Here is a 13,193-nt window from a genome sequence, read left to right as displayed (position 1 = left end):
CTGCTGTTGGGTCCTTTCCCCAGTATCAGACACCCTGGGGGCCACCAGCTGGGCATGAAACACAGAGGGTTTGTCTCCTATTTTTGCCGAGGTCCCTCCACTCGCGCTGGCGAAGCGGCGGAGGAGACTGTGGCGGCAGGACAGGGAGAGGCGGCTCCCCCCCGGCCCCACCAGCAGTTGCGCCAGGAAGGCATAAAATCTGGTTTGCATACTTGAAATGCTTCCCGTATGAAAACTGGCAAGGCCCCACGCTGTAAATTATTTAGCAGTAAAGTCACTAACGAGGAACAGTCGAGCTCCGGGCTGGGGATTTCGGTGCAATCCAAAGCGCTTTCTTGAAATTCATGTAAAAAGCAAGAATCGAGAGGGGGTCAAGGCTGGAGGCGTCTTCCCCTGGGGGGGCTGCAGAAGTGCAGCGTTTCCCCTCCAGCCTTTGGGAAGCCGGGGGGATGCGAGGGACCCGTACACGTGTAGTATTTGCCGTGCAAAACCCACCCAGCGCCTTCCCCAGGTGCGCAAAACCCCGGGCGACCCCACAGAGCACTAGTGCCTGCCACGAACCGCTCAGGTTTCCCCCATTGATAATTAATTTCCACATCTCGTTCCAAGCCACCTCACCCAGGAGATGGGGTGGGCTGCCCCCAGCAAAGACCCAGTGCAGGAGGAGGGAGGCAGGGCAGTTGGCGCAAGGGCGATGGAACCCGCCGGGTTTCTGCAAATTGCAGCATTTTGGTGGGAACCCCTGAACAGTCCCAAGGAAGGGCAGCCCGGGGGGTGGATTTATGCAGCAGGGAATCCTGGAGGAGTCCTTGGGCACAGCCCGAAAGCAGATTTTCAGCCGCTTCTTACAAAGCTCCTGTCTACAAAGCGCTGCCCAACACAGTTTCCCCGAAACCACCGTTCTGCTCCAGCCCTGGTTAGAAAACGGCAAAAAGCACCCCAAAGGCGTTCCTCCTTTGAAGCAGGCTACAAGGCCATTTAATCCCCAGCTTCATACTCTGCTCCTGAAACCACTGGAAGATTAAAACCCAAGATCCAGAAGAAGCTGTAGGTGCAAGCAGGGAAGGAGCGTATGGCACCGTGTGCCCCGTGCCACCGGCTGCCAGGCACACGGCTTCAGCTGCACGCTTATGGCAAAACCTCAGCTATGGAACCCCAGATCAACCAGAAACCAGGGATTCTTGCTTTGGCGTATCCATATAATTTAATATATATATACATCATCTATTAAAAAAAAATGTATTGTGCTTTGTGATACGTATTCATTTTTGCAATACATCTACATTTTATAATACATACATATACTGCAAAGCACAATCCCCTTTTTTTACAGATAGATACACACATAAAAATTGCAACACGCAGGCCACGCAGCCAAGGTGCGCCAGGAACACCCTACACCCCTTGCTAGGCTTGGAGAGTGAAAGACCTCACCAGTTTTTCAATACACCGCCAAGCACTGCAGTCCTTGCTCCCCTCCCAGCTCCCTCCTGGGGCTGCTGCCGGTGCCTTCACCATAAAAACCTGGAACAGGCTTTGCGGCAAGACAAACCATCCGGACCCTTCCCAGCGAGTTTCTAAAGGGCTTTCTGGGAAAGAAGCTGGCATTTCAGGGAAGCGACGGGAGTGACAGCATCTCCCGGTCTCCTTTGGAAACCATTTCACGAGCGATTTCTTGCATCATTCCAAGCTTCTTCACAGCACCCGCTGCCAGGCAGGCTGGACGGCAGCAGAGCCCCGGTGTTGCCTTGCACCCGTCATTACCCTCCGCTGCACAGGATTCCCACCCCGCTCCGATATTCCTCCGGGCTCCCCATCCCTCCCACCCATGCCAAGGTTAAGCGCCTCAATAAATGGTTCAAAAAGCGCCATTTGCAGGCAGCCCTTAGCGTTCCTTACAGAAAAGTTCCAATAACTGGGAAAATAGGGCCAATTATTCAGGAACCTCATTCCAACCCCTATTTCTTCCCCATGCAGATGGCTCAGCAGGGATTTCCATACACTTTCCCGCGGGCTGGATGGGTCCGGGTCTCCATCTGAAGGCACACAGGTGCTGCCCATGGCTTGAAGCGAGCATCCCCTCTCTAACGGGGGCCGGGGCTCAGCACCCCACACGGGCTCCACACGCATCCCCAACATGATGCAAAAATACAATGCGGAGGACAGAATAATTTTTTTTTTAATTTTTGCAGTTCACCCTTGCAAGCATTGCTACGCTGGGGCGCAAAGTTACATGTGCTGTTAGGAATTGCCTCCTAAATGTAACAACCTCGAGGCAAAAAGCTGCCACAGCACATTTTCCCCAGCATTTTTGCCCCTTTTTATCTTTTTAACCTTTTTTTGGAGTACATGTGTGACTGCACGCTACAATTCCTGAGGACCTGGGGGGAAGGAGGTATCATCCCACACGGATGAGCCCTGTCACACGCTGGCTCATTCCAGCCCTTTCCAAATCTGCCCCAAGTGGGCAGCGATGAAATTAATGCAATTTAAACATTTCCCGGACTAACTGGCAAAAACTACCATTCATGCTGAAATAACTGGCTGTTAATTATCTTTCAGATGATAGCATTAAACTTCCCTGACACTATCGAATTCTGCATCCTTGACGCTTTAAGCCCTGAAGAGACAACGTAAATAAGACTTTTGCAGGGGTTTTAATTGTGGCGGACACCTCCAGACAGCATCTGGGGCCGAAGTTTCCACTCCTGCTCCTGCAAATCCCACCTTGGGCTCCTCTCGGCAGCAGATCCACCGGCCATGCAGCAGCAAAGCCTTTTACTGGCCTTGGAGCTGGCATCACTTTAAAAACATCCATTTAAAAGCCTTTTTTTCCCTGTGTAACTCAGCTGACACGATTGCTGTACACGCGTTTCTGTCTTGAGAGGGTACAGATTAAAAATGAATGCGGTGTAAACGTCAAGCTTTATGTTGGTGAAATTAGTATCTTGGGTGAAAGCTGCATTTTGTGCCGCTGTTGCAAGTTTGCCAGCAAGATGGTTTTTGCTTTGCTGGGCACAAGTCAAGGGGGTTTTTATCCAGGACATCAGCAGGGAAACGGCCAGATGATGGAAGCGTGCCCTGGCTCACGGCAGTGATGGCCACACGTGGGCAGAGAGCACATCTCGCTGTGGACCAAGCACTGAAGATCAGTGGATCAACCCCCAGGGGTGATTTGCACAGGTGATCCCTGCACGGGGATGCAAGCGGGGAAAAAAAAAAAGGGGGAAAGATGGGAAAATGCAAAATCTCTGAGCTAACGGCATCACCTAACAGACCTTCACCCGCTGAGAGCATGAACCCTCGGTCATCCCTCCCTCCCTACTGCAGGGCTCTGGCTCAGGATCGATCAATAGTAGGTACACACATACACATGGACATACATACGCCTCTGTCCTGGGATGGCAAATACAAGGGTCATACAATAAAGAGTATCATTAGAAGAAAACAACGATTTAAGACCCAGGGATCAGCCTAGCGAGTACTTTAAAGAGCATCCCAGCGCCTTTGCTCCTTCGGCAGCTCTCCAGCTTGGGAGCCAAGCCTCCTGCAGGAAGGTCCAGCCTGACATCGCTCCCAAACAGCCCGCAGGATGTCCAGCTTTCCTCCCTCGGCGCATCCCAACACGGCATAATTCGGAGGAAAAGCAGGAAGAACCAGGCACTGGGCCGGGTGACAGCCAGGCATGGAGCAGGGGGACCAGCCCTGCCACGCCGATGTCTGCAAGGAGCCGGCCTCTCCGCAGAGGAGCCCACACTCGATAAAACATTTGCTTTGCGCAAAACACGCTCAGATTTGCAAAAGACCCAGTTATCGCCGCTGCCTGGGACCTGCTGGTGCAACATCAACGTGTCCAGCCTCTCCCTCAGACACCATGCTGGACGCACAGTGGCTCAAAACCAAACCCCCATGCAGCAGCATCTCCTCGAGGGGTCAAGAACAAGGGCCTGTGACTTAGTGACTTGTCCATCATGACACCCAGCCCAGCCGTGCTGCCGCACGTCCCAGCTCCATCCCTGGGCACAGCACCTACCGCAGCACCGCGGTGCTTTGGGGACCACCACTCCCTCCCAGGTGGGCAGTGGGACCCCAGCCATGCCCAGCAGAGCCTCTCGGGCTAACAAAGGGAATTTTGGTTCCACAAATCCATCATTTACTTTCCGAGGAGAAAGCTTTAGATTGCACCCCTGCTACCGTCGTTACGCTGCGAGTGAGCGAGCTGTCACGCCTGGACATGGGTACGCATGCTCCTCAGCAAGTTCAGGTTAAAGCTTTCGCCCAACACACATACATCCTCGCTAACGCCATTTCTGAGCATGCTCTGAGTTCGACACCCGCTTGGCCTCGGTGCATCCATAGGGTCACATGCTTCCAGACACTTGGCCTCGGTGCTTCAATAGGGTCTCAACCCCGGGACAGGACCCCCAGCCATACGCCCCCACTGTGCACCATCAACCGGCACTCACGTCCGCCTGCAAATTTACCCCTGTGTCCTGCCACCCCCCACCCCCCTGAATCACCCCCGTGTCCTGTCCCTCACTCCCCCCAAATTACCCCCATGTCCTGCCCCCCACCCCGGAAGGTCTATTCCACCCCACAGACCCCTGCTCGGCTGCCCTGTCTGCACACTGGTGGCTGTCGCACAACAGATATAAAAAAAAAATAATCAAACCTGATATAAACCTCCCGTGCATGCCGGGGCGGGGGGAGGGGATGGGCAGAGGTGCTCGGGGGTTGCTTACAACAGCACAGAGGATTTTAAAAGCAGCCAGCCGGTGGGCTGCGACCCCCAGAGCCCCCGGGAGCCCCCCGCCAGCTCCCAGCGCGCTCCAACTTCGCCAGACAAAATGGGTTGCGGGGTGCGGGGGGCCGCCCGGCCGCCGTCCCCACGGCCGCGGGGGCGCTGGACCCCCTGGCCCCAGCCCCGGCGTTGCCCTGGGAGCGGGGGCCCGGCCCGCACGCCACGACCACCCTCGGCGGCCCGGGCGAGCTTCGAGGCCGCTCGGCAGCCGCCCGTGTTTTGTTCCTCCCAGGAGGAAGCGAACTGCAACGGCACAAAGCCAGCGGGGGAGGGCAACACCCGCCGGGCCGCGGCCCCCCCGCGCCGCCCTGCGAGGCGGCGGGACCCCCCGGGACCCCCTTACCTGCGTGGGCTACGCGGGGACACAGCACCCTGCCCTGAGCATCGTCCCCCGCTGTCCCTCGCTGTCCGCAGGGACCCGAACAATAGGCCGGGCGCGGAGCGAAACGCCACTGGCCGCGGCGCGTCCCCGGCTCGCTCTCCTGCTCCGACTTCATGGCGGGGGCCGGGGGGCTCGGAGGGTCCCGGGCTTTGGGGCTCCCCGGGCGGGCAGGCTCCTCCCCAGCACGGCGCTGCACGGAAGTACGGTGGACGCTACCTGTGCCGGGAATTTGACCCGTCGCCGGTGGCCGCGTTGCCCCAGCCTGATGTCACGCCAGCAGGAGTGGCTCTGCCCGCAGCCCAGCCGAGGTGCGCAGGATGAGGCCCGCAGCTCTCCCCGCCGCCCCGGGCCGCACCAACCCGGTGGCGGAAATGATTCCCGGCGCCGGCCATCGCTCCCGCTGCCACCCACCGAGCCGGGAACGGCGCCGCTCTCTTTGCGGTACTGGCCCACCACCGGCAGCGCGGTGGGGAAACTGAGGCACAAGGTAACGCGCTGCGGAGCAGCCCTGCCTCCGGCACACGGCAAGCTCTTCCTTGCAAGGGGAACGGACGCGGCGCTTGTTCTTGCAGCGCTGTTGTGATTTATTTTGTGCAGGCGGGTGGCGACTGCACAGCACCCACCACTGCAGGAGCATCGCCGCAAGCCGCCAAGGCTGGACCCACGGCGAGGAAGGGCAGAGGTGGGGAGCTGGTGGGATGGGGCGAGCAGGGACACCACAAAACCCAGTGAGAAAATAGGGGCCATTTATTTTTCTATAATAAAAACTGCATAAAGACACATCGGCAATCCCAAACCCTCCAAAACCCACCGGACTCACGTCGCTTTTTGGCTCCCTATGGCACACACCGCCCCATTACCTGCCTTCACCCAGCTGCCCGGGCTGCCTCTTTCCAAGCCCTCCGCAGCAGACCTACTTTTTAAATTTATTTACCCCACCAAGGATATGAGGAACCGCACAGAAGCACTTTGGGTTTATGGATTTGTGCCTGTCTCTCCACTGCTACCCTCACCAGATGAACACTGCCCAGCTGCCGGCCCAGGGATGCTTTGTGGGCAGCTCCCAGCACGCTGCCTGCACGCACCTCTCGCTCTGCCCAGGAGGGCAAGAGCTGCCCAAAACTCAGAGAACACAGTCCTGAGACAGAAAATCACTGTGTTCCACTCTCCAACATCGCCTGGCACGCGAAGCCTCGGCCAGCCACTGCAAACCCAGCGCCCCCACCCTACAGCAGCGGCATCTTCGGCATGGGGAAATTGAGGCACGCCTGGTGCGCATGGGCTCTTACACTCTTGGGAAGCTGGTGGCAACGTAACCGCAGAAGTGAGCCATCCCTGGCTGGGAAGAGGCACAGCCGTGGCCATCTCGTACACCCAAGCGAGCCTGGGTCAATAAAACAGGCCCCTGCCCACCTTGCTACCCCCCACCCCACTGCCGGGCATTGCCCCACTCCTGCCCTGCTGCTTCCTCCCCAGCAGCTTAGGAAGGGAGTCAGGTTTGTTTTGCAACAAGCTTTGCTTTTCATTGCAATAAACTCCAGTGCATGCAACGGGCTGGCACTGGCAGGGCTCGTGTTGCCGGCAGCCTGGTGCATGCCATGGCACCACCCGCAGCGTCACTGCCAGGGCGTGTGATGCCCCCTGATCACCCCAACCCCTACCATCACCAACCTCCTCCATGCCCACGGAAGCTCAGCTCTTGGCTGCTACGTCACCTCCCATCGCTCCCTGTTTGCACAACTCCCCTCCCCGGGGATCAAGTCGGAGCGCGCCCGCCTGTGCCGACTCAGCTCCCGGTGCAGCAGGGACGCTGTGCTGGCTGGAGCAACCCCAGGCAAGCGAGGCAATGCCACCGGGTTGGGGAGCACCGGCTGGTTTACCTCTGCTTTGCAAACAAGCATGGCACAAAGGTGAGCGTGCGCCTCTCGGTGCGATGTGCCACGGGAAGGGGCAGAGCAGCCGTGGCCCCACACCAAACCTAGGGAGGAGGCTCCCTGTGTCACGGGCATTGCACAAGCCCTGAGCTCCCCAAAAGCAGCTCCTTGGAGCCTCCTCCAACCCGCTGAGCGAGCGGGAAGACTGGGCTGGGCTTGCATCCTTGCTCCTGCTGACTAATGGCGCGCCAAGCAGCGCTACGCACGCCCACAGCACCAGCAGTGCCCATCCTCATCCCCAGCACACGCATGCAGTGAGATGTGCTGAGGTGGGGCAGCACCGCTGCTCTTCAGCCCAGCAGGGATGCTCCTACCCCTTCCTATTGGATTAAAAACCCCTTTGGAAGGCGCATGGGAAAAGGGTGCTGGTTAATTAGAAGGCAGCGCACACCTTGCCCAGGTTTGCATGGTGCAGCCGGGCTGGGCAGCGCTTCCATTGGGGTTGGGCTCTGGGGTCCTGCCCTTGCTTTGGAGCAGCCCGTTACCGCGTGGCCAGGGCCAGGCGACGGTGGGAGCGCGGTGGGGAGGGGACGCCAGCCCCATGCCGGGAAGAAGCTGAGGCTGGGGGTATTTTTGTCCATTGAGTCACTTCCCGCGGCTCCCAGCTGCTGCCTGCGCCGGCAAGGGGACAGGCACTGGATGTTGGTGTGAACGGGTCTGTCCCTCCATCCCAAAGTCTGGCAGGGAGCCACCTGCCTCCTTCACATCGCCCAGCCAAGCCCCTCCCGAGGGGCAGGGGGGCCGTTCCCATCCAAGCCTGGCTCAGAAGGTCCCTGCAGATGGGGCATGTGGGGGCTGATCCAAACCAGGCAGCTCCACCAGAGGACAAAACTGCATCAGGCACCGTCTCCAGCTTCCCGGTCCCACCAGGGTTATGGCTCTGGAGTAAGCCGGCTATGGGTGGTCACCACCAAACCCACCCACCTCCTTCAAGGTGAGGCTGAGGATCCCAACTATCCCCTGCAAGGGCAGGGACCACTACAGACTGGCAACAGGGAGTCACAGTGGACTCCAAAAGCACTTCAGCTTCAGCATCGCCACTCAAAAAGGTACCGTTCTCACCAGGACACTTAATGGCAATTGGTGGTGCATTAAATGCAGCTTGACCATATAGATGTGGATGTATATACTACCCTGAAGGCACAGGCACCTGCGGTGACTGCTGACTAATGCAAGCGCGGTGAGAAGTACCTCTGCAGAAAGCCAGCAATGCGTTTCCATACCTTTGGACAGAAGCTGGTCCTTGCAGAGCTCCATCTAACAGTGCTGTCCACAAAAACCACCCACCCACCAACTGGAACAGAGGAACAGACCCTCTACAAAGTCTCTTGCAGCAAAATGCCGCCTGCTTCCAGGAAAACTTGCCAAAACATTTCCACTGCACCGTGGAAACCCCCTTCTCCATCCTCACGTCTCGCAAAAAGAAAGAAAAAAAACCCCCAAAAACCAAATCAAGGAGACATTTCGAAACAGAGCTGATTTCTTTTTTCCCCCCGGTTTTCCTTTCAAGGAAAAACTTTTCTCAGAAATGACACGTTTTTGTCAAACACTTCACTTGTGACAAATTGGCACTGTCACTGAGAAGTGCGCGCGGCTGGGAGCTTCGCGGCGCTTTGGGAAGCCTCCGTCTGCTTTTAGCGAGTTCAAAAACCGACAGAGGCGAGGCTGCAAAACGTAACGTGTGAGGCAGAGGATTAATTAACGTAGATCTGGCTCCAAAACCAGAGGAGGTAAGAGTAATTTTCATTCAGGAACTTGGCATCTCCTCCTCCTCCAGCGCTGCCGGAGTACTTTAAGCTCCTGAAAATCGCACATGCATTGCCCAGAGTTTTTGCCGTGATTAATTAAAGCCTCAATGGAGAGAAAAATCCACAGGGATTTAACAAATTTTTTTACGCCCCTACCCAGTGACGTACACAGTGACTTTCTCCTTCTTTCGAATATCACTGCAAAAGCTGTTTGCAACGTAAAGAGGCAAAAAAGCAACGAGTAGAGGGCAAACACCATCATGCCGGTTCCTGTGCTCCCAGCTGCAAGCTCGCTCGGTACAGTTGCCGGAGTTATTTCTATTGTGTTTGTTATTTTATCAGGAGAATTATGGTTATCACCACAGACATTGTATGTCTAACAACTTCTGGGCTCCTTACAATATTTTCATTCAAATGCTAAAAAGGCTGTAATGAGAGTAAGATAATGGCCTGCAAAAAGAATAAGATATGGATCAGAATTGGGGGAATTTGGTTTTAAAAAAAAAAAACACAAACACAAAAGGAGAAGGAAAACAAACAAAAATTACCCATCCCAATTAGCATTCGAAGACAGTAAAGGGGGGGGGGGGGGCGGGGCGGGAAATAGGTATACTGGGGAGGGTTGTTTCAGCTGGTACCTAAACCCCAGCGCAACCTGCCCTGCTGCATCTCGGGTGATGAGCAGGTCTGCCTTGGAGAGCGGCTGGCAGGGGAGGGAAGCCCCCAGCCCCTGAGCCCCCACTGCTGAGCACCGAGCCCCTGCTGCCGAGCGCCTCGCCAGCTGGGACCCACACCCCTGAGGGGCCAGGTGCCCACCAGTGCCGTGCCCTTGGCAGGCAGCCTGCTGCTCGCTGCCTGCATCCAGCGGCGATGCCGCCGCCTTCCCACCCTCCCGGCTTCGTCAGCGCTAACGAGCGTGCGGGGAGGCGAGGGACACCCGCAGCCGTGGAGGGGCAGGGCATGGGTGGCTACCCGGCGTGGGCATCGACCAGCGAAATGTGGGCTCCCCGACAGCGCTGAACCCCACCAGAATCAATATTGTCCTTTTTAAAACAACGCTGGGGGGAAACGCCGATCTGATATAGATTCAGTGTTGAGTTTTACATTATTCATTGAACCTCGTTCTATGTCATGCTGCAGCGAATATATTACCATATATGATGACAAAGAAATTACAAAACTCCTGCAAATACACGATAAAGCAGCAGCCTGGGCTGCTACGGCAGCCCGCTCAATCGCCCATCTCTCATTAGCAACATGTAATTAAGTCGCTATACATAGGGGTTGTGCCTGTGCCGCCAGCCACTTTATGGTGAAAGAGGAGAATAATGAATCAAAACAGTAATAAACCAAACAGCAACAAAACCCAGCGCTGCGTGGCAGGTCTCAGACTTCGGGAAATGTTCCCTTGTCGAGGTTTGCGATGCCACGTCCCACCCGCCGCACAGCCAGCCACGTCACTGCAGGGCCACCGTGGGCCACCACGTCCCCAGAGCCACCCAGCTCAGCCCAGCTGCGCAGGGACCGCGGGGGCACTGCCAGGGAACAGGCTGCACACAGAGAAATAACAGGGGAAAAAAAAAAAAGCCTACCAGGAAAAGTTAATAATTTATCTGTACATAAAAATGCGCCCCCATTTCTAAAGCTCACTTTGCATCCTCAACGACATGCACGAGTTCGCTGGGGCTGGAGGGAGCAGCTCAGTGCCAAATCCGGACACTATCTGTGCTAACCAGATGTTAGTGCCTTTATTATTTTATTATTTTTATTTTTTGAAGCTGCCCTTCAGCTTCCAGAGTTTCAAATAAGCAATTCCAGTGATCCCTCTTCATTAACCACTCCAGCAAGATATAAATGTGTATTAGGGAATTCAGTGCAGAAAACATCTTTTCATGACACCTGCTGCCCACACAACCTGCTGCATTTATCAAAACGAACAGAGCTTACCAAGACTCCGTTTCTTTACGGCCAAAACCTGCTGCTCACCGGGCACGAGGCTGGGTTTGCACAGAGGGGGGATGGGCTGGGACCCCCCCCCCCCCCTCACGTCCCCTCCAGCAGCCCCACATGGTAAGAACATGGCACCCACCGACACTCCCGGGGCCAGGCACGGTGTCATGACACAGGCTTGGGACTGAACCGTGAAAGGGTTTGGGTGGGAAGGGACCGCACAGAGCACCCAGCTGCAGCCCCTGCCGTGGGCAGGGACCCCTCCCCCCAGCCCCGGCTGCTCCCAGCCCCGTCCAGCCTGGCCTTGGGCACTGCCAGGGCTGGGGCACCCACAGCTGCTCAGGGCAGCCTGTGCCGGCGCCTCGCCGCCCTCACCGGGAGCAGTTTCTTCCCGAGATCCAACCTCAGTCTCCCCTCTTTCAGCTTAAAGCCGTTCCGGCCTTGCCCTGTCACCACGTGCCCTCGTGGTCCCCAGTATGAGAAGGACACGGAGCTGCTGGAGCGGGGCCAGGGGCAGCCACACAGTGACCGGGTGCTGGAGCCCCCCTGCTGCGGAGCCAGGCTGAGGGGGCTGGGGCTGCTCAGCCTGGGGGAGAGACGGCGCCGGGGGGACCTTGGGGCACCTCCCGGTATCTCCTTATGCTGGGGACCCCCAAGCTGGAGGCGGCGCTGCAGGGGGGTCTCAGCAGAGCGGGGCAGAGCCCCCTCCCTTGCTGGCTGGCGGTGCAGCCCCCGGTAGGGCTGGCTTGCGATGCACCGACAGAGCTGGCAACGTGCTGCACGTTGGCACCTTCCTTCCAACTCGCAAAGCGGGCACAGCGCACAGCCCACCGAGCCGTGCCCAGCCTCCCGGCCGCTGTTCAACCGGGGCCACGGAAAGCAACAGGGCTTGCTCGTCTGCATAGGTTCCAAACGACGCTCCAAGCACGATTTTTGGTTGCTTGCAGGAATTGCAAGGGGGGGGGGGGGGGGGAAGTGAATAAAGCCTGGCTGAAAATCGCTCAGCTTTGCAATGCAGGTTAGGAAAGCCGGGGAGAGCTGCACGGATCAATGACCCCATGCGCCCGGACGCATCCCCCTCCCCTCCCATCCGCTGCATGTATCAACAGAATATTTATAAATCAATTGAAAGCAATTAATCAGCTAGAGGAAGATAAGGGATAATGAAGAAAAGAGATTAGCTGGCGAGGCACAAACAGAGCTCCTCCGGGGAGGAAATGCTGTGGTTGGAAGCCTCCTCTGCAAAGCCTATTAGCTCCACTTAAAAAAGAAATTTAAAAGAGGCAACCTGAATAATTAAAAGGAAGAGTTAATGGTTCATGCTAACAGCTTCTAAAAACCTGCGGCAGCCGTGTTTATTAACAGACATGGCCCACCGACAAAGGGACCTGCAGGAAAGCCACTGCCTCACGCGATGCTTGGCCAGGCAGGGATGCTCGGCTGGGGAGGGACCCCTGGCCGGGCAGGGACCCCCGCAGCCACCCAGCATGCCGGAGCCGCGGCTGGAGCCAGGGGGGCTCACACGGATGCTGGGAGGTGCATGGAGCCACCCTGTTGGGTTCATTGAAGTGACCCACCCCTTCTAAAAAGTTAAAAATAAGAACGGAGAAACAACTCCAGGACTGGAGGGGAAGCCTCCAGGGACATAAGCCCTAATATTTCCCAGCCGATGCATCCCACAGCAGCATCCCATCGCCAGCCTGCTCCTCGTCAGCACAGCCAGTACTAAATATACCGTTGTTTTGGTCGCCAACTGAAAAGTTAACCTCGGGTCTGAGCAGCCAACAATTACATTTTCTCTGTGTTTTCCTACAGATTTTTCCACCCTAATCCATCCATACCAAACCCTGGGGAGGGAAGCCTCAGGACAAGACCAGCAGCAGCTGCCTTGGCCGTACTGCTGCCATTAGTTACATATTTCACACCCACAGAAGATGCCAACACCAGAGCTGGGCTTCATCCAGTCTGCAGGACCAGCATCACCATGACAGTGCTACCAAGAACCGGGTGATTTTTTGCTAAAATTACACACCTGTGCTGCTCCGAGGGGGGTTACAAGCTGCTGTTCCGATTTTGAGGAGCATCCAAAAATGCTACATCCACCCGTTGTAACTGGCATCCTACAGGAACACTCCTCAGGGTGCCTACGAGAAGCTTTCCCAAATCCATTACTTAAAAATCCCTGTGCCACTGCCTCGGGGGCTGCAGGATCCCACCTGAGAGCTGAAATCTGGGTGGGCATCTTAAGAAGAAAGAGCTCAGGAAGAGCTGCCACCAGTTCAGGGGACCAAACGCAGCATTTCAGTTCAATATTTGCCTTTTTCAGGTTAACGCTCCACAAAACTGCCAGGTCAGGGCTGGAGCCCACGTGCGTTCTG

At 56.6% G+C, this 13,193-nt stretch overlaps 1 protein-coding gene and 1 long non-coding RNA gene across 7 annotated transcripts in view; one reads left to right on the top strand and one right to left on the bottom strand.

The window, feature by feature from the left end:
* KAZN (kazrin, periplakin interacting protein) overlaps nucleotides 1–13,193 on the bottom strand; it is a 171,033-nt gene that overhangs the window by 14,087 nt on the left and 143,753 nt on the right. Inside the window, exon 1 of one of the 5 annotated variants that reach the window (XM_040586333.1) lies at nucleotides 5,400–5,506. The exons of 2 other annotated variants lie outside the window; for them this stretch is intronic. Coding sequence is in view for 2 of the 3 variants with exons in the window: in XM_040586331.1 (XP_040442265.1) it covers nucleotides 5,145–5,298 (154 nt within the window). In the remaining variant the exon portion in view is untranslated. 2 more of the 5 variants (XM_040586331.1, XM_040586332.1) reach the window with 2 other exon arrangements.
* LOC121084628 lies at nucleotides 5,845–9,344 on the top strand. Of its 2 annotated transcripts, none has more exons than XR_005826822.1 (2): nucleotides 5,845–7,093; nucleotides 8,052–9,344. It is a non-coding gene; the product is annotated as an uncharacterized LOC121084628 (long non-coding RNA). The 2 variants fall into 2 exon arrangements; XR_005826821.1 differs by having other exon boundaries at nucleotides 7,988–9,344.

This window comes from Falco naumanni, chromosome 3, assembly GCF_017639655.2.
Source record: "Falco naumanni isolate bFalNau1 chromosome 3, bFalNau1.pat, whole genome shotgun sequence".
In the NCBI taxonomy this organism is placed as follows: Eukaryota; Metazoa; Chordata; class Aves; order Falconiformes; family Falconidae; genus Falco; species Falco naumanni.
This window is presented reverse-complemented; position numbering and strand designations above follow the sequence as displayed.